The sequence below is a fragment of the Anabrus simplex genome, chromosome 9, assembly GCF_040414725.1.
Source record: "Anabrus simplex isolate iqAnaSimp1 chromosome 9, ASM4041472v1, whole genome shotgun sequence".
Lineage (NCBI taxonomy): Eukaryota > Metazoa > Arthropoda > Insecta > Orthoptera > Tettigoniidae > Anabrus > Anabrus simplex.
The window spans coordinates 94,085,007-94,105,595 of NC_090273.1; the positions used below are offsets into that span (position 1 = coordinate 94,085,007).

The 20,589-nt window shown below is 40.7% G+C and overlaps 1 protein-coding gene across 1 annotated transcript in view; it reads left to right on the forward strand.

Annotated features, from left to right (window-relative positions):
- The window catches only part of LOC136880881 (HMG box-containing protein 1), a 70,060-nt gene that overhangs the window by 2,274 nt on the left and 47,197 nt on the right, over positions 1-20,589 (forward strand). The window contains exons 2-3 of the mRNA XM_067153415.2: positions 15,882-16,138; positions 17,659-18,176. Of these exons, the coding sequence (XP_067009516.2) occupies positions 15,885-16,138; positions 17,659-18,176 (772 nt within the window). The 5' untranslated portion in view covers positions 15,882-15,884. The remainder of the gene's footprint in view (positions 1-15,881; positions 16,139-17,658; positions 18,177-20,589) is intronic.

Consider the following 20,589-nt stretch of genomic DNA (forward strand, 5'->3'; position numbering starts at 1 on the left):
AAAAAACTGTTAAATGACTGCTGTATGAAAAATATTTGAAAAAACATTTAGGCCTAACCTCAAATTTTGTTAAGCTAAGCAGATACTTTGAGCAGAATTTTAAATCAGAATTTCTGAACTGGGCTAACGGCAGCTTCAGTGAGGAGTCTACAGCTCACAAGGGCAGTATCAAAATGTATTATGTCAGAACCCACCTTTCATTTTGATGGTTGATTCATTCCACATGGTGTAAGACCACCTGCAAGAAATGAGATTCCCTTTTTGACTGCAACATTCCAAAATCAAAATTGGAATCCTTGATGTCTCAGAAGCAATGTAGCGTGCTTGGACATCCCTGAGGTAAGAGCCGTGCATTGAGTGGGTACACTGTGATCAGCTGAGCCAACGAAGCAGAGTCTTTTGCTGGGTATATTTAGACTACTGTTTTTGAGGGATGAAAGTAAAGCAAAAATGATCAGCAATATTGGAATGTTTGAAAACCAAGTCTCTTCGACACTATGTACAATGAATAAGCACTTCTTTACCACACCGTTCCCCACATATTTCATTCTCCATTTCCAGGCATTATTTAACGGTAACTACAAACTCAGCAGGTCGTTCTGTTACCTATTTCCCAGCAAACCAGGAATATTTTATCATGCCCCAGAATTTTTAGAGATGAGAACCGAAAATGAATGAAAGACTAATTTAAGAACCGGAATAGTGTCTTCATGGTGAAGCTCATTATTAGTCTTGACAAGACGTCATAACCTCCAACAATCTGCGGTATAAAGATTTGCATTGTCAGAAGAACAACTTGCCACGAGGTTGGATTTTGCCAGTGGTACGGGCAGGAATTTTAAATAACTGTATGTTGTTGTTTTTTTTTTTGGTGGAATGTCCTAAACACAAGCTGTATCAGTATATTTGGTCGAGGAATCAAGAATCAGAGCACAGCTGTCACCTGAATACAGGAAGAAGGTTTCTCTAAACCACTACCTTAACTCTACCTTTCCCATTGTCTCTGATTTTGAAGCTGTGACAATAATATTATCAGCTTTAAACATCTTTATCAAAACTACTGGGCTGAAGCTTCCTGCAGGCTTCTGCAACACAATAAATAATTTTGGCAACAGGTAACCATCCATGCTGATCAAAGGCACTATATTATATGGGTAAGTTAATGCAATACGGGCAAAAGATCTTAGGTCGACACCCCAAATAAATAGCTTAAAAAAATAATAAGTTAATGCAATAATAGATTGTGCTACAGTTTGCATTTGTCTTTCACCAACAAAAGATAGGATCCATTTAGACTGCATTTCATGCTCAAATTCACTCTAGTCCATATTATGAATTGACAAGGGGGTATAAGTTAATTAATAAATTACCCTCTGGCTGTCTTCACAAATTCCTTGTCAAATTTTGCATCACTGTACACATGAGATTGTGAAACAAATTTACCGAAGGTGTGGCTCAACAGTTTGGGTCACGTAGCCGTCAGCTTGCACTCGGAAGTTAGTGGGTTCGAACCCCACTATTGGCAGCCCTAAACATGGTTGTCCATGGTTTCCCATTTTCAAATCAGGTAAATGCTGGAGCTGTACCTTAATTAAGGCCACGGCTGCTTCCTTCCTAATCCTAGCCCTATCTTATCACATTGGTATCCAGGACATGTCTGTGTCGGTGCCACATAAAACAAATTGAAAAAAGAAATGAGTGACTGGAGAAGCTCAGTAGCGAGCAATCTTCTTTGAGTTTTCCTATGAAGAGATGGCTATGCAGTTTTGCTCATGTGGTAGCTGGGATCTTGCAGTCGACTGTACGTTTAGGAGTAGCCTGCCTCTTACCCAGAGACTCCGGGTTTGATTCCCAGCCAGGTCAGGGACTTTTCTTGTAACTGAGGGCTGGTTCGAGGTCCACACAGCCTACTTGAGAACTATTATGAGGAGCTATGTGACAGTGAGATAGCAACCCTAGTCTAGAAAGCCAAGAATAAGGGCCGAGAGGATTTGTCACTCTGACATTGTGTCTACCTTGTATCTTATGGCCTTTTGACTCAGCAGCAGTCACTTAGTAGGCCAAGGCTGTGGCACCATGGAGTTTGGTTGGTTTTAACTATGATCTTGCATTTGAAAGGAGCTAGATTTGAACCCCCCTGACCGGGCGAGTTGGCCGTGCGCGTAGAGGCGCGCGGCTGTGAGCTTGCATCCGGGAGATAGTAGGTTCGAATCCCACTATCGGCAGCCCTGAAAATGGTTTTCCGTGGTTTCCCATTTTCACTCCAGGCAAATGCTGGGGCTGTACCTTAATTAAGGCCACGGCCGCTTCTTTCCAACTCCTAGGCCTTTCCTATCCTATCGTCGCCATAAGACCTATCTGTGTCGGTGCGACGTAAAGCCCCTAGCAAAAAAAAAAAGAACCCCCCTGTTGTCAGCCCTGAAGATTGTTTTCCATACCTTTCCATTTCAAAACTAGGCAAATGCTGGTGCTGAACCTTAATTAAGTCCATGGCCAATTCTTTCCCAGTCCTAGTCCTTTTCTATCCCATCATCACCAAAGGACTTAACTGACGTTAATAAACACGTGCATATTTTTATCAAAATACAAACATGGCATCCATTATGCACAAGCTGACACACTATAAACTAAATTATGCTTCAAATAAGGGGGGAAAAAATGTCTTTTAGTGCTATGCTGTTCAAACTCTACATTATGCTCATCTGCCTCTCCCCACTTTTCTCTGATTATTGATCGACAAATGCGTGGCATTCTTCTGGTTAACTGTGGTTATTCCCCATGCTTGCATAAAGCATTGCTGAAAATCTTCATAACTGTTGACAGGAGATTGATTTGCCTTACAGTTGAGTTCAACCCACAACAGCATAGTGGGTGGTAAATTGGGTGACAGGGGGCCAGAACTCCTGACGATTCTTTGTTTCCTACATACTTCTTGCACAACTTTCACATGTGTTTCAAATCATTTTCCTGCTGCTGAACAAACCGTCTTCCAGTAAGTTGAGTTCAACTGCTTGCTCAATAGATCCAATGGTACTGCATCTTCCTCACTGTCTCTTACTTTATTGTTAGCAAACCAACCCCGGACCATAATGCTACCACCCTCATGCATCAAAGTTGGTGTTAGGAAGCCCTCTACCTTCTTTCTCCTGGATGACGGTGGACACACTGACAATACTTTGATCCAAACTACTCAAATTTTGACTCATCAGTCCACAGCACACATTTCCACTAGACAGGGTCCAACCCTTGTCTTGTTTGACCCACTGAAGTTTCTGAGACTGAAGCCTGCATGTTAATAGAGGGTTTTTGGCAGATACACATCAACTTGTGAAAATTTAAATTTATAATTCCACCTTTACAATACTGTAATAGTCTTTATTAATACGACTACATTAAACTATATTGGTGATACATGTTTCATCCTCTTATGGGACATCTTCAGTCACGCATAAAATCATTGGAAATACGGTAAGGACACATTAAAATTAATGAATAAAAAGTCTGTGAATCCTTTGAAGCGGCGTATTAGCGTCTTGTCAATCTTGAATCTTAAAATAGCACAACATGAACATGATGTGAACTTCCACATAACCACACAACCCAACATCACGGAAACAATATTTCACAGTTGACACTGAATCTAGTTCTCTAATTCTGTTGATTTCATTGCAGATGTCCACAGCTGTAAACCTTCTGTTATGCTTGTTAAGATCACAATGTGTTTATCTTCACTAGCAGATGTTCTTTTAGGACGTCTACTACATATTTGATCTTTGTGAGTGCCTCTCACTTGTCTTCACTTCAAAGCAGAGCTGACACACAAATTCCTAATTTTGCAGCAGTCTGCCGATTTGACCAACCAGCTATCTTATAGCCACATGCCATAGGGCACATTTTTTTAATTTATGCTGGCTTCTTTCATTTTTATTTCCATTTCTGCTGTGAGTCTCTATCATGGTTACAGGTCATAAACCTAAAAGCAATCCCCCGAATGGACGTTTCTCCAAATCCAAAATCCCAAAACTCTTTTTTTCCTGAATTCCAAACAACTAATAAACCTGATTATTTTAAAGAATTTAAAATGTACTTATTTAATTGATGTTTTATTTCAGATACAAATCAAGCCTAATAAAGAAATTAAAACTAATAATATAATGGCCTATGCAACGTATGTAATCTAATCTAGTGTCGTTATCTTTTTGTTCCTAATATTCCAACACTTGTCATTTTATTCTTGCTTGTAATGACAACCATTTTTTCATAGGAGCAATACGTGTTTTCCTTCCTAGCTTCAGTTCTTCGACCAAGCACTTGGTACCTGCCTGTTCTTTCTCTATTTCCATCAGTACAACATAAAAATTTGGATGGTATTTTTCCATGAGAAGCTGTCCCACCCTTTACTGAGATTGTTTGTATTATGATCCTCTTGCAATGTGGCGTTGTAAGCTCACCAGACCAAAAGTTAGTCACTCCTGGAGAAATCATTACAAGCATCATTTAATACCATGTAACTCCACTTCTGGCCTTGATAACCGCCTGGATTCGGTTACGAAGTGAGTCCACAAGGATGTGTATGTACATTGCATCCAGGTTAAGCCACTCACTGAGGATTTGATCGTGCAATTCCACCTAATTGTGGGGATGCTGATGGCGGCATTTTACCCGCTTCTGACATGTCCCACAGATTTTCAGTGGGGTTCAAGTCTGGTGATTTTGCAGGCCAGTCAAGATGTAATAGGGTGGGGGAGTGTTCATAAAACCATATATGCATCCAGCCTGATGACCATTGCTGTTGTCATCTTGAAAAAATCAGCGTATCAGTAGCATACTCATCATGCTGATGTTGACTGAGAGGCAACCCCTGATCATCCATTGTTTAAATAAACATGCTGGTTCATGTTACTGGTCACTTTAGTGAGCGGGCCCAATCCATGATATGAAAAACACCCCCAGATCATCACAGACTCATCTCCAGCTTGAACCTGACCTTGCACACATCCAGGATGAAACGCTTCATTTGGCCTTCGGTGCACTCGATGATGTGCGTCATTGGAATACGGGCAAAATCGTGATTTGCCAGACCACATTACGTTCCACCAGTCAGCTACTGTCCACGTTTGATGATTTCTGGCCCATTGAAAATGCGCAGGTTTATGTGCCTGTGGAAGCAATGGCCTCTTGCGATGTGACCGACTCCAAATGTTCATTGCATGCAGTTCCCGCCGCAGTGTTCTTTCGCTCACATATTGGGATGAACCTTCATTCACTGACTAGCAATTCCTGTTGGGTTTGGAAGTGATTTTGATTCACAAACTGTGAAACGCATCTCCGGTCCCTCTCAGTCAGGATCATTTTCTGACCACAATTCTGACGTGTTTCGTGGCCATGTGTAGTACATCACTGCTTGTAGACACATTGAACACTCTGCTGCGGAACACCAACAAATCCAGCAACTTCACACACCGTATCACCATGGGCACGACCGAACACGATTGTCCTCTATAAACTTTTTAATGTTCTGCACCCCTTTACCTTCTCTTCCGTCCTGCCCCCCTCCCTCCCTCCCAGGCGACAGTTGAAGTAAATGTGGAAAGTGAACGTATGACTAAATTCGCTTCTAGTTCTTTGTTAGATATGTTCATGGGAGAACAGGCACTCGACAAAACATTTTCGTGGAATCGTTTTTTACCCGTGTGAATCAGCCACTTGTCCATGATTGTGACGATACAGTTACCACTAAAATAGAAAACACAGAAATCCATGTGTACAGTCGAGTGTACTGTTCATTCATCGTCTTTGATCTGACTGACGAGTTTCAGGGTGAGAAAGGAAACACTATTCTATTAGCGTAGCGAGGTAGTGGTTGTAACCTTGTCAAGTGCCTTATTGTCATTAAGCTACAGTGGGTGGAAGTTGGTGCCATTGATGGTAGGTTCGGATCTGAAAAGCCACTGGGGTAAATCCTGTGGTCAAAGATATGTGACAGCACTTAATTTCCGAACTCATGGCAAGATCTAATTGCCAACCTTTCTAGTCAGCCCTTGTGAAATTCTCAGGAAGGTAGTATGTTTCCATGAAATTATGTTAGTTTTGAATAGGGGTGGAAGAGCTTTTTGTCTGACTTACTGTACTAAGAATATGGGGGTGGCCGTAATTGTTCAAAAATGAAATGAAGTTTGTATCGTCATATGAACTTTCATTCTCAAGACGCGACCACCTAGATTATTGTGATTTATGAGTTTCATGTCCATACTGACAGATAACACATATACAGAGAAGAAAGGATTTCCACCTTATCAATACTGTTTATTGTAAAAAATGTATCTTACAGTACCGGTTTCGACCTCATCTGGTCATCATCAGCTGAACATAGTTTTGTGCCTTTACATATATGTTAGGCAATAATTGACATTACTCTTTCTAAAAGGAAATGCCGTGAGGAAACAGCAAATCTGAATGTGTCCAAATTGGGCATACTAAATGTAAATTGAATATGTGTTATCATTTAGGGTACGTAAGGTACTTAGATTACTTTGTACGACACTCTAAGGGATCCCCCTCCCAGTTTGTGGGCCACTGCCGTAGAGGAACAGGGAAACGTGGAGGTTTGGCACATCTCCTCCCTCTTGCCCAATGTGCACTAACGTTATTTAAGTTGAAGCGGTCAGAAATGGGCAACACTTTGTCAGGTGCTTTTTTTTTGCTAGTGGCTTTACGTCGCACCGACGATTGGATAGGAAATGCCTAGGAGTTGGAAGGAAGCAACCATGGCCTTAATTAAGGTACAGCTCCTGCATTTGCCTGGTGTGAAAATGGGAAACCACCATCTTCAGGGTTGCCGACAGTGGGATTCGAACCCACTATCTCCCGGATGCAAGCTCACAACTGCACGCCCGTAACCGCATGGCCAACTCGCCCAGTGAGCCTTCTTTTTGAAGCTCTTCAAAAACGTTGCTGACATCATCACACAAAACAAATGCTAATGTCAACATCGTATGGATATCTTGATTTCTCAATTCTCATCATTGTAAGACTCCTGCAAGCCTTCTGCTTATACATGTCTGTATATGCTTTGGTCTAAATTTAAAAAAGGAAAAGAAAAAAAAAAGCATAATACTTGACTGTCAATAAAAGTTTGTGAAGCACTATTGATGATCACTATTTCAAATTCACACATAACTCTCCTGGATATACAACTTCATCAGCATGTTAAATTAATTAATTAATTTTTGCACCCATATTTCTCTAAAATTGGCTAAACCCACATTGTAGCAATAATTGTTAAGGCGTCAAGTCTGTATGGTCTGGCACCATGGTTAGCCGGTTTGAGTCCCATTGGTTGAAAAAAAAATCGAATCAGATTGTTGGGTGGCAGGGTAGCAGAGTTGATGGTATACAATATCTAATCACTAGATAGTATGCCAAAAGCCTGGCTTCAATTCCAAATACCTCTCTGCTGTGTTCATATGAAGTGAGGGCTTATTGAATATTACATATTATTGCATTCTGGTGATTGTTCGTTTAAGTTTATGTTCATTCAGAGAAAATTCTTTGGATAATTAGATTTGGGGTAATGGATGACAATACATTATCATTCAAAAATTGGAACAGTGTTGAAGAGAAGTCAGTGTTGGTAAACAGTCTAACCCAACAGAGGCATTCAAAAAGGAGGTAAAGTATTTTGTATTGTAGCTATAGTCTTTTAAGGTTCATAAATGCCTTGGTATAATAGAACCCAGGCTGAAGATTATTTTACATGTATTAAGTTACTTTACAGATACCTAAATAGCATTAAATAACATATTGTTATGATTAAAACTCCATCTGTTTTATTACTCTTAATTTATTTTAGGATGGCTCAATAAATGCATACACACACACAAAATTCTCTTCAACCATGAATGGCCACACTTACTAATTGCTGTCTGTTTACAAGTCTCTGTTCTTTCACACACAGCAGGGAGTTCTGGCTTGTTGGAATTACCCAAGAGAGCTATAAAGCAGACGGTCAATAATATTGATCAGTAATACTGAGTCAGTAATATTGACAGTACGCATCAATATTGTAGCAACCTTACATGATCATTTTTACTGTCAATATTTTGGTCAGTACTAAGGCACTTGCTTACCATGCGGTGTTCTCACTTTACAAATAAAAAGTCAATAACCGCCAATATGGAATGAGATTTATAACATGCAATTGCAGTATTCTATCAAAATGGATCGTAAATGACATGCATGTGTAGTTATCATATTAGCACTCTGCACGAAATGCAGTGTTAAACGTAAATGATGGGTTGAAGTTTGGCTTAGGAAAAGAGAAGAGTATTCTCATATGACGTTGTTGAGGGAAATGCAATATACTGAAGCAGAAGATTATCGGAACTATCTCCAAATGAGTGAGGGTACTTTTGTGAAATTACTAGGAATGGTAGAGCATTTTCTAATAAAGCAAAGTACAAACATGCAGACCTGTTTATTGGTGACAGAGAGGTATCTTGCAACTAATAGAAATTTTGAAAACTTAAAAGTTTTCTGCTATAATGTCACCAGTTTCCATCAGTACAGCAGTTGTGGAAACGTGGAGTATTGTGTTACGTTTATTCTAGCAGCGTTTCATCTAGCTCGATAAACTTTTGCAATAGGCCTACTTGGCGGTTTCACAAGCTCCTCTACTTGGCCTTGATGAGAAACGCATTTGTCATCCACCGCTGCTCCGTTAATACTGGCAAAAATACTGACGAGCACACTCACTCGGTCAGTATAACTGTCAGTATCCCCACTATTCTACAGTACTGACGCTCGCAGATCAGAAAATCCGGATCTGCTTCAGTACTGGCCTTCATTCCATCATTCCAGTCCACACCCGATCAGTATTACTGTCATTATTTTTTTGGTACTGGCAGTTTTATTAACCGTGTAGGGTCTGCTTAATCCCTTACTTTCATTTATCCGGGTCCAGTCACCCCCACGCAGCAACTGCTTGCAAGCAGCTGGATTTTAACACAGGCTACAGGTCACACAACACACAATGACTGTTCCTTGGTTCGACTCCAGTAATTCATAGAGTCACATGCAGTGAACAGCTAAACAGTAACAGTTCAACAGTGCTAGACATTACTCCTCACAAGACTACTATTAACCCTAGAATGGTAGCGTTCGCCTCCATGACAAACTCGTGATACACTTAAATGCAGTAGAGACAATACACGACACTTCCGAATTAAGCCTTATTTAAATGGGAGACAATTCCAAGTTGCGCTCTTTTTTTTTTAATTGGTGTTTATTTGTGGCGTTGACCTCGATCTTTTGCCACTACTTTCATCATATGAGAGGAACCTGCGTGTATGTGTAATTGCGGAAGTATAGAGCATTGAATGTGAGGAAAGAAAGGTTAAGGACGACACAAATACCCAGTTCCCAGGCCATGGATATTAATCATTTACAATTAAAAAACCCTGACCCAAGCGGGAATCGAACCCGGGGCTGCCGGGTGACAGGCGAGAGGTGGAAACTTCTCTACTGGCTGAAGGAGAAAACTTTGCTATTACTCCTATCTCGATTGCCATGGAGGAGATTGACGCGAATATTGAACCCTTGAGGATGCCGAACGCAATTTTCTTTGAAATGTCTGGACCATCATATACACCTAGACCACGGCCTACAAGCACGGAAAATACAGACATTAATAATACCAATATTAATGGTCCATTATTGGACCATTAATATTGGTATTATAAATTTGCTCATTCGGAACAAATATTTCAGATTCCCTATGGGAATCAACATCTATATCAAATACAGACATTGTTCATAACTCTGGCTGTGAAATCCTCGACTGCTATATAAAAATCCTATGTGGTTCATGTTGTGGGTTACTGTAGTCACGTCCTAGTTCGTTAACCATGGGCAACGGCAACGGTTGATTGGCCTAGTAAGTGGTCCCGAGAGTCAGGATACCAGTTGCTATGGAATGGGAGTGGGCATCTCAGACATATTCTGAGTCATGGCCTTCCTTGTGCTCAGGCGGTTAGGACTATACAATTCACCGGTGGTCCATAACCCGTTAGAGGAGAGATCCTCACTTGGACTATGTGCAAGTAGGTTAGCATCCTGCTTCATGAATTTACCGAGCCCAGAACATTTTTAACAAGCCTCGGACCTATGGGAGTAACAGAGTCCCACTCCCATTTGACAGGCGAGGGACTCGTTTGAAACAACTTGGCGAACGAAATGAAATTTGATGGGGAGCTATCAATATTAATGAGGCTTATGGAAGAAAGAAAGTAGAACTGGCTGAGTCAGCAAAGAGGATGCATCTGGATGTGCTAGGAGTAAGTGATATTCGGGTAAGGGGAGATAATAAGGAAGAGATAGGAGATTATAAAGTGTACTTGACGGGTGTTAGAAAGGAAAGGGCAGAGTCTGAGGTAGGGCTCTTTATCAGAAATACCATTGCATGCAACATAGTTTCTGTTAGGCACTTAAATGAGCAAATAATGTGGATAGATTTGTCAGTTGAATGAAGCAGGACTAGAATTGTCTCCGTGTATTCACTATGTGAGGGTGCAGATGAGGATGAAGTTGACAAGTTTTATGAAGCATTGAGTGACATCATGGTCAGGGTCAGCAGCAAGGATAGAATAGTGCTAGTGGGCGATTTCAATGCGAGAGTTGCGAATAGAACTGAAGGATACGAAAGGGTGATTGGTAAATGTGGGGAAGATATGGAAGCTAATACGAATGGGAAGCATTTGCTGGACTTCTGTGCTAGTATGGGTTTAACAGTTACGAATACATTCTTCAAGCATAAGACTATTCACCGCTACACATGGGAGGCTAGGGGTACCAGATCCATAATAGATTATATCTTAACCAACTTCGAATTCAGGAAATCTGTTAGGAATGTACGAGTTTTCTGGGGATTTTTCAATGATACAGACCACTATCTGATCTGTAGTGAACTAAGTATATCTAGGCCTAGGGTAGAGAAAGTGAAATCTGTCTGCAAACGAATAAGGGTAGAAAATCTCCAGGACGAGGAAATTATACAGAAGTACATGGATATGATTAGTGAGAAGTTTCGAAAAGTAGACAGTAAGCAGGTTCAGGATATAGAAAGTGAATGGGTGGCATACAGGGATGCTGTAGTAGAAACAGCCAGGGAATGCCTAGGAACAACTGTGTGTAAAGATGGGAAAAGGCGAACATCTTGGTGGAATGATGAAGTGAGAGCAGCTTGTAAACGTAAAAAGAAAGCTTATCAGAAATGGCTCCAAACGAGGGCTGAGGCAGACAGAGATTTGTACGTAGATGAAAGAAACAGAGCAAAACAAATAGTTCTTGAATCCAAAAAGAAGTTGTGGGAAGATTTTGGTAATAACCTGGAAAGGCTAGGTCAAACAGCAGGGAAACCTTTCTGCACTGTAATGAACAATCTTAGGAAGGGAGGAAAAAAGGAAATGAACCGTGTTTTGAGTAATTCAGGTGAACTCATAATAGATCCCAGGGAATCACTGGAGAGGTGGAGAGAATATTTTGAACATCTTCTCAATATAAAAGGACATCCTGGTGGTGTTGCGAACAGCCAAGCTCATGAGGAGGAGGAAAATGATGTTGGTGAAATTACGCTTGAGGAAGTGGAAAGGATGGTAAATAAACTCCATTGTCATAAAGCAGCAGGAATAGATGAAATTAGACCTGAAATGGTGAAGTATAGTGGGAAGGCAGGGATGAAATGGCTTCATAGAGTAGTAAGATTATCATGGAGTGTTGGTAAGGTACCTTCAGATTGGACAAAAGCAGTAATTGCACCTATCTGTAAGCAAGGGAACAGGAAGGATTGCAACAACTATTGAGGTATCTCATTGATTAGTATACCAGACAAAGTATTCACTGGCATCTTGGAACGTAGGGTGCAATCAGTCATTGAGAGGAAGTTGGATGAAAACCAGTGTGGTTTCAGACCACAGAGAGGCTGTCAGGATCAGATTTTCAGTATGCGCCAGGTAATTGAAAAATGCTACAAGAGGAATAGGCAGTTGTGTTTATGTTTCGTAGATCTAGAGAAAGCATATGACAGGGTACTGAGGGAAAAGGTGTTTGCTATATTGGTGGACTATGGAATTAAAGGTAGAATATTAAAATCAATCAAAGGTATTTATGTTGACAATTGAGCTTCAGTAAGAATTGGTGGTAGAATGAGTTCTTGGTTCAGGGTACTTACAGGGGTTAGACAAGGCTGTAATCTTTCACCTTTGCTGTTCGTAGTTTACATGGATCATCTGCTGAAAGGTATAAAATGGCAGGGAGGGATCCAGTTAGGTGGAAATGTAGTAAGCAGTCTGGGCTATGCTGACGACTTGTTCTTAATGGCAGATTGTGCCGAAAGCCTGCAGTCCTTGTAAATAGGTTTAATGAGTATGGTATGAAAATTAGCCTCTCAATGTCAGATTGGTGATACAAAACTAGAACAGGTCGATAATTTCAAGTATTTAGGTTGTTTTCTCCCAGGATGGTAATATGGTGAGATAGAATCGAGGTGTCGTAAAGCTAATGCAGTGAGCTCGCAGTCGCGATCAACAGTATTCTGTAAGAAGGAAGTCAGTTCCCAGATTAAACTATCTTTACATCGGTCTGTTTTCAGACCAACTTTGCTTTATGGGAGCGAAAGCTGGGTGGATTCAGGATATCTTATTCATAAGTTAGAAGTAACAGACATGAATGTAGCAAGAATGATTGCTGGTACAAACAGGTGGGAACAATGGCAGGAGGGTACTTGGAATGAGGAGATAAAGGCTAATTTAGGATTGGACTCGATGGATGAAGCTCTACGCATAAACCGGCTTCGGTGGTGGGGTCATGTGAGGCGATTGGAGGAGGATAGGTTACCTAGGAGTATAATGGACTCTGTTATGGAGGGTAAGAGAAGTAGAGGGAGACCAAGACGACGATGGTTAAACTCAGTTTCTAACAATTTAAAGATAAGAGGTACAGAACTAAATGAGGCCACAACACTAGTTGTAAATCGAGGATTGTGGCGACGTTTAGTATATTCACAGAGGCTTGCAGACTAAACGCTCAAAGGCATAACAGTCTATAATGATGATATATGTATGTATGTATGTATGTATGTATGTACGTTAGAGCAAAAGAAATTGCTAAGTTAAAAATTAGTAAATCAATTCTGGTTTAATTAGAAATCTTTAAAATAAAACACATCACCAAAATGTCTGCCTCCATGGTTAAATTGTTAGCGTGCTGGCCTTTGGTCACAGGTGTCCCGGGTTCGATTCCCGGCAGGGTCGGGAATTTTAACCATCATTGGTTAATTTCGCTGGCATGGGGGCTGGGTGTATGTGTTGTCCTCATCATCATTTCACCCTCATCATGATGCGCAGGTCGCCTACGGCGTCGAATCAAAAGACCTGCACCTGGCGAGCCGAACATGTCTTCGGACACTCCCGGCACTAAAAGCCATACACCATTTCATTTCATCGCCTAAATATGTTCCATTGAACCCAAAATGCTACACTTTCCACTAAACATTCACTAATACTACGGGTACAGAATAAATCGAAGTTGCTTACAATAAGAGGACGATATTTAATCCTTCGAATCTTAGGCATATAATTACGATTAAGTAATCATCAAGAAATTGCTTAAAATTTGCTCAGTTTTTTTCCTTCATAAAATAAATAGGAAGTAGAAGTATAGAAAGTAACAAGAAAAGAGAGAAAGATTTTATGAAAGAAAATTTTCATCTCATCAATATTACATAAAAGGCAAAGGCTCCATACATTAATGTTTATTTCTAAAGTTCTACCAGACCAGTTTTATCAGTTTTTATGTCATTTGAAAGTGCTGACTGAGTAGATTTCTAAAAGGCTCTTAAAGCGTCAGTTTTCTTGAAAAACACAATGGAAAATTTGAAGAGCCACTAAGTCCTCTATTAAAGATTTGGGCCCTTTTTAATTTGGTTCATTGTCCCAAAAAATTAGTGTCAGTTTGTGTCAAAACATAAATTCCATTAACTTTACCACATATGTTTTTAGTAGTATCTTGTATTTATAATGGCTAATATGCAGAAAACCTACTTAAAGGGCTCCTTCTGCTATTGGCTGGCAGCGGAATTGTTCATCACGAAAGCCACGCTATGTGACATCACAAGACCTGGTAACTGCAGATTATTATTGAGCTGTGCTTACTGTACAATGTGATTTGAATGTGTTTCATTTTAAAGTGCTGTGGTAATTAAGAATTATTATTCAATAATGATATTTCTCCTTTCTATTATGGTCCCAGTGAGAATCTTCAGACTAGGACAAGGTAGATTACTTCCCCGTTCAGATGAAATCTTTACAAAAGCATTGTCTGTAAAGAGATTTTCCAACATAGATAATCCTTTTGTACAGAGTGAGTAAAAATTCACTCTCCCCAACAGTTCCTTACCTTCAAATTACATTTGATTACAACCCGCATCATTATCGTGTAGCACTTGCGATAGGTTTGGTCAGTACTGTTCAGTTTAAGGTAATAATAGGCTTCTTCTTCAAACTTCAATTCAAGAGACCTCATTCTGGTGGACTTAAATGGACTGATCGTCTAATTCCGAGCAATGATTTTGCCATTTTCTTTCATTCTAAGTATTTGTGGTTGCCTACTTTGCAGTAGATCCAAAACACCACCTGTTTGCTCCAGGCGTTCAAGTTTCTAATTGCTTTGCGTGATTATGGTCAAACATCACGAATTCTTCTCTCAAAGTCTGATATCACCAGTGGTGTGTTCTTACTGTGCTTCCACCAGTGTTTGTAGGTCCTTCCGTCGACGCCCCTGGGCCACCTGCATATCCGTGTGCGGCGAGGAGGAGATGATGAGTTAAGGAGAGGTTGAAACCAAGTGTCGGCACATAGCCTACTCCTGTTGAATAACATTGAAGGGGAGGTCTGTTCAAGGCTTACGAAGTAACATTGCCATCCGACAGACAAATCACCATCAACAGTGTTGTATGGCCTCTCTCCATATGAACACTGCAGAGAGGTTTGGAATTGAACCCAGGCTTTTAGCACATAATCTAGTGATTAGAAATTATATACCTCCACCTCTCCTGCCCTGCCGGCCAACATTCGGATGGTGAAAATTTTTTCCACCAGTATCAGACCGTAAAGAGTCCGGGCGAGTTGGCTGTGCGGTTAGGAGCGCGCTGTTGTGAGCTTGCATCTGGGAGATAGTGGGTTGGAACCCCACTGTCGGCAGCCCTGAAGATGGTTTTCCGTGGTTTCCCATTTTCACACCAGGCAAATGCTGGGGCTGTACCTTAATTAAGGCCATGGCCGCTTCCTTCCAACTCCTACGCCTTTCCTATCCCATCGTCGCCATAAGATCTATCTGTGTCCGTGCGACGCAAAGCCACTAGCAAAAAAAGACCATAAAGACTTGATACCTTAATGATATGGCCACCAGTAAGGCTGTCATATGACAGAGAGAGTAGAACAGATGTAGGATGTAGTTACGTAGAAATGAAAAAGTTAGCACAGGATTGGGAGGCATGGAAGATTGTGTAATACTTGTCTGACCCGAACGATAACAACTTTAATATAATTACTTCACCCCCTGAAATTCGAACTGCTTTATTTCCTGACTCCCATGTATACTGTGAAAGGCAGTTGAGTCAGGTCTGTGATACCAAAGTGATGCACTGTGTAATATAAAGTTTCCTTCTCTGATTTAAAAATTTGCTATGTGATCATTACAGTGCAGATTCTTTGCAGAGGAAAACTTTGGTTGGAAGGGAGAGTTAGACCCAGTTGACTCTTTTTAAACATGTTATATTTATACAGCAGTTTGTATTTTCATATATTTTTTTTTACCTATATTTTTAGGTGATGCAAAGTTTTACTGGCACCCAACAAACTGCAGCAAGTGGCTCTGAAATGATGGAAGGACCAATATTGACATATCAACAACAGGAAGAAGACTGCCAACCAAAGGATCTTAGTTTGAAATCAGTCAAGAAAATGAAGCCTATACCACCACCCCTTAACCTTGGGGTTCCAAGTAGCACACTTAAAGAATTTGCCATAATTGCAACAAGTCCTAGAAGTCCATTAATGCAAAAGAATTTACCATTTCGTAAAAGGTCTGTGAAATATTTTTCTTACTGATTCCGTTAGAAAGTTGATGTTAGCTTAAATGAAACCAAAAAGGAAATTCTTGTTATCATAAAATTTTTACCTTTTATTTATATTATAATATCAGTATTCTTGAGAGAAAGAACAGTTCCTTGAACTACATAGATAGAGTAGACGTAACAGAAATGTTATCAGTACTTTGTTTTCATTGGATGATATCATGAATAAAAGGTGTATTAGGCTCTACATTTTTGTTTAACTTTAATATACATTCATGAGCAATTGAATTAGAGATGCCTGACTAGCAGCATGTAGCACCCCGTTTTGCCTTGATGACGGCAGTGATGCAGCATGACATGGACTCCGCAAGACACCGGAAGCATTGGGGAGCCATACTGATTCAGGATCGCTGCATAGTCTTCCATAATCCACAAAGATTGGTCAGAGCAGGGTACAGGGCAAGCACATCTGTCTCAATAGCATCCCAGATGTATTCAATGAGATTTAGACTGTGGCCAGGCAAGCATCTTGACATCCTTAGAGTGCTCATCAAACCAGTCAGCCACAATTTTGGAGCGGTGGACTGGAGCATTATCTTGCTGTACGTATAGGTCACTTGCAGGGTGCTTGCAGTTGAATATGATTTGCCAGCAGGTTCCTGAAATGTTCACCGGTGAGGGATGTTGTCACATGTACCAGGGGTCCCATTTCATCCCATATGAACAGTCACCATAGGAGGATACCACTACCGCCGGCCCTCCTGCCAAGAGGGATCCATTGCCTCATGTGGTTGATCATGCACTCATACCCAGCCATCAGGGTGTACCAACTGGTAACTCAACTCATCTGTCCAGGCGACCTTTCTGCATGTTTTGAATGTCCAGTGCGGTCGGTCGTGCCTTGTGACGGGTGTTAAGCAGCGGTACCCTCATGGGACGCTTGTTTCTTCACCCCATGACAAAGAGATGGTTCTGGATGATATGGCTACTCGCACATCATTGTTGTCCACCCTTGAATTGATGGGTGATCTGTTGCTCTGTGACATCTCTATGCGTTCTTATAATCTGAACTAGTTGATGGCAACACATCAAACACCACAACAGTGACCCTGGCAGTGGTGGTTTTGCCCGAATCCACATACTCAGTTCACTCTTCGTACGGTGGTCCTTGGAAAGCCCAGCACATGCACGACTTCAGAGATGGAGTGGCCCATATATCTGGTACAGACAATCGGGTTGTGATCATATACACTGAGCTCTCATGTCTTACCCATCCTGTAGTCAGCTGTTACTCATAGAGCCCATATGAGGTCTGACATCCTCACTGTTACATGCCAGACCCCACATCACATTCACTGGGCTGAGCACTGCACAATTTTCTTACTAGGGCAGCTATCTCTCTGATTCAATTGCTCCAGAGTGTATCACTGACAGACTAGTTACACTTTAATGACCTGTTGTGTAATTTACAAATTTCATATGATCTTTCTGACATTTGAATGTTAATTTGATTTATTTTCTTCTCCCAGGGCTTACAGCTTTTCCTCAGGCACAAACGATAATACTCAGCAGACATCAGTAGTTCGCCAAAATGTTCCAAGTACTGCCAGCGCTGTTATAGAAACACCAGAAGACCACTCGTCTTCGCTTGAAGAGAGTAGTTTAGAATCATCATTTAGTCCTACTTCAAGTCCATCACAGATCTCATCGCAATCATGTCCCATTTCTTCACCACATTTAGTAAATAATTCTACTACAAGATCTCATTTAAATCCTATGATCTCAACGCCCAGTGAGGTTGTGCCTTTATGCGAATCTCCTGGAATCCGATCTCATTATCCTAACAGTCCCTGTTGGAGCCCTACGCTGGGTCCATTGAGCCCTTCACATTGGATGTCCACATCAGTGCTCCTCAGTCCTGCTCCTTCTTCTCTGGGTAGCAGTCGTGAAGAACTTAACACAGGAGGGGATATCACAAGACTCAACAATTCATCTACCAGCAATATCTATCCATGGCCTCCACCAGCTTGGCATTGTTTCCAACCTGGTAAGTAATAAACATATGAGAGTAATTTAAAATGGAGATTTATTGGACATAAGCCAATTTACAGTAAAACTTGCTGAATGTGGAATCGCATAAGCTTGAGCAGAGCTTTTAAAAGTAAGAAAGATCTTAGTATGAAGATAAAGTTGTAATTTAGAAGGACAAATTGGGGCAGATATTAATTTAAGGACGAGGAGTAAGGGATTGGAATAATTTATCAAGGGAAATGGTCAATTAATTTCAAAGTTCATTGAAAACATTTAAGAAAGGGCTAGCTAAACAACTGATGGGGAATCTGCCACCTGGGGGCAGCTCTAAATGTAGATGATTGATTGATTGATTGATTGATTGATTGATTGATTGATTGATTGATTGATTGATTGATTGATTGATTGATTGATTGATTGATTGATTGATTGATTGATTGATTGATTGATTGATTGATTGATTGATTGCAGTTTTTGAAAGTCTGTTTAACTTGCTGCTGCATGGACAAGTCATGGCAGAAAAGACGTATTCATTCTTGTTGATCTAATTCAATCAATTTATAGTGTGTATACAGTCAGTTAATACATTATAATAATATGTAGAATAGTATAGATAATACATTATAACTGAACATATACAGTATCAGTTTGCACCAATGTATTTGAATTCTTTTGCTGCAGGTCTCCTGCCACATGGGACTAATTTATTCTTCTACATTTAAGAAAATTCTGCATGATGAAAATCAAACAATATTTACATATTATAAAAACAGTCATGAAATACAAGTATTGTGTGTGAAAAGTGATTTCTTATTGTAGATATTCCATGTCATTTTTCTGAACAGGTTTTATTAGCCACCCTTTCGTTGCCAGTATTCTTGATAATTTCAGCCAAGTACTTGAAGAGATTAACTTATGGGATGTTGCTGTGTTTGGTCACAGGTGGTCCCCAGGTTTGGGTTCATGAAGTCTGTGTTCCTCATTTTTTCATAAGAGATTTGGAGGCCAGTTTTGATGACATGTTTGGTTTCCATAGGAGTCCGAGAAATTATTGCTAAATCGTAAGCGAAGGTGAGGTATTTTTAAGTTGATCCGCTTGTCTTTCGTTCCCATATTTATTCTGTTGTTTCTTTCTTCCGTGTTTTAATGATCTTATCTAGTACCAGTTTGAACAGAAGTGGAAACAGCCCATCACTTTGTCTTACTGCTGTTCTAATTTCAAAATGTTTGGAGATTTCACTCATGGATTTCACTTTAGATGAAGTCTCTCTCAACGTCTGTTTGCTTAAGGTAGTTGTTTTATTGGCTGCATTGCATAGTACAATAAACAGGGTGGTGCGGTCAGTCGAGTTGTATATACTTTTTTGAAGTGTGCAAGGTTACAGATATGGCTTGAGCATGGTCAGCATGTTCTGAAGCCCACCTGGTATTCATTAATCTTATATTCTGTCTGTTGCTCCAATCTGATATGGGGGGCATTTGAGAACTCTTTCTAGGCGTTTGGTAGGGATGGAAGACCTTAGTAATTATTTGTTTCTGTCTTGTCAACCTTTTTGTGTAGTGAGTGAATCAAAGCAGTTTTTCTAGCTGTAGGTAGGATTCTGCTCTCCCATACATTCACAGTGATAGCTTGTAGGCAGTCAACCAGGTGTTCATCTCCAATCGTGAGCATCTTGGTGATTACGGTGTTTTTCCCTGGCGCTTTATTGTTTTTGAAGTGTAATATGATGTTTCATATCTCATCATGTGTCGGTAGAACTGAGTCCTCATTTGGGGCGGGAATGTCAGATAGGAGGTTGTTTTTTTTTTTTGCAGTAAAACAGTAATCACTACCACCATCTCTAGTTACATTGAAAAACCGGGCGAGTTGGCCAGGCGTGCGGCTGTGAGCTTGCATCCGGAAGATATTGGGTTTGAATCCCACTGTCGGCTGCCCTGAAGATGGTTTTCCGTGGTTTCCCATTTTCACACCAGGCAAATGCTGGGGCTGTACCTTAATGAAGGCCACGGCCGCTTCCTTCCTATTCCTAGGCTTTTCCTATCCCATCGTCACTGTAAGACCTATCTGTGTCGGTCCGACGTAAATCCAATAGCAAAAAAAAAAAGTTACAGTGAAAAATGCTTGTACCTTCCTTCACTCTGATGCTTAACTGGCATTCAATAACAGTAGCTTGTGTAGTCTGATGGATTAACACATTTTGGACTATGGAGTGAGTGGCTACCTGGTTTGGGTGAGATAGTTGCCAGCTAGCATTCAAACCCCACTGTTGACAGCCCTGAAGATGGTCTTCCTTGGTTTCCCATTTTCACAGCAGATAAAATACCTGTACCTCAATTAAGGTTACGGTTGCTTCCTTCCCAGTTCTAGACCCCCTGTGGGTGGGGGCAGAACACCCACGGTATTCCCTGTCTGTCGTACGAGGTGACTA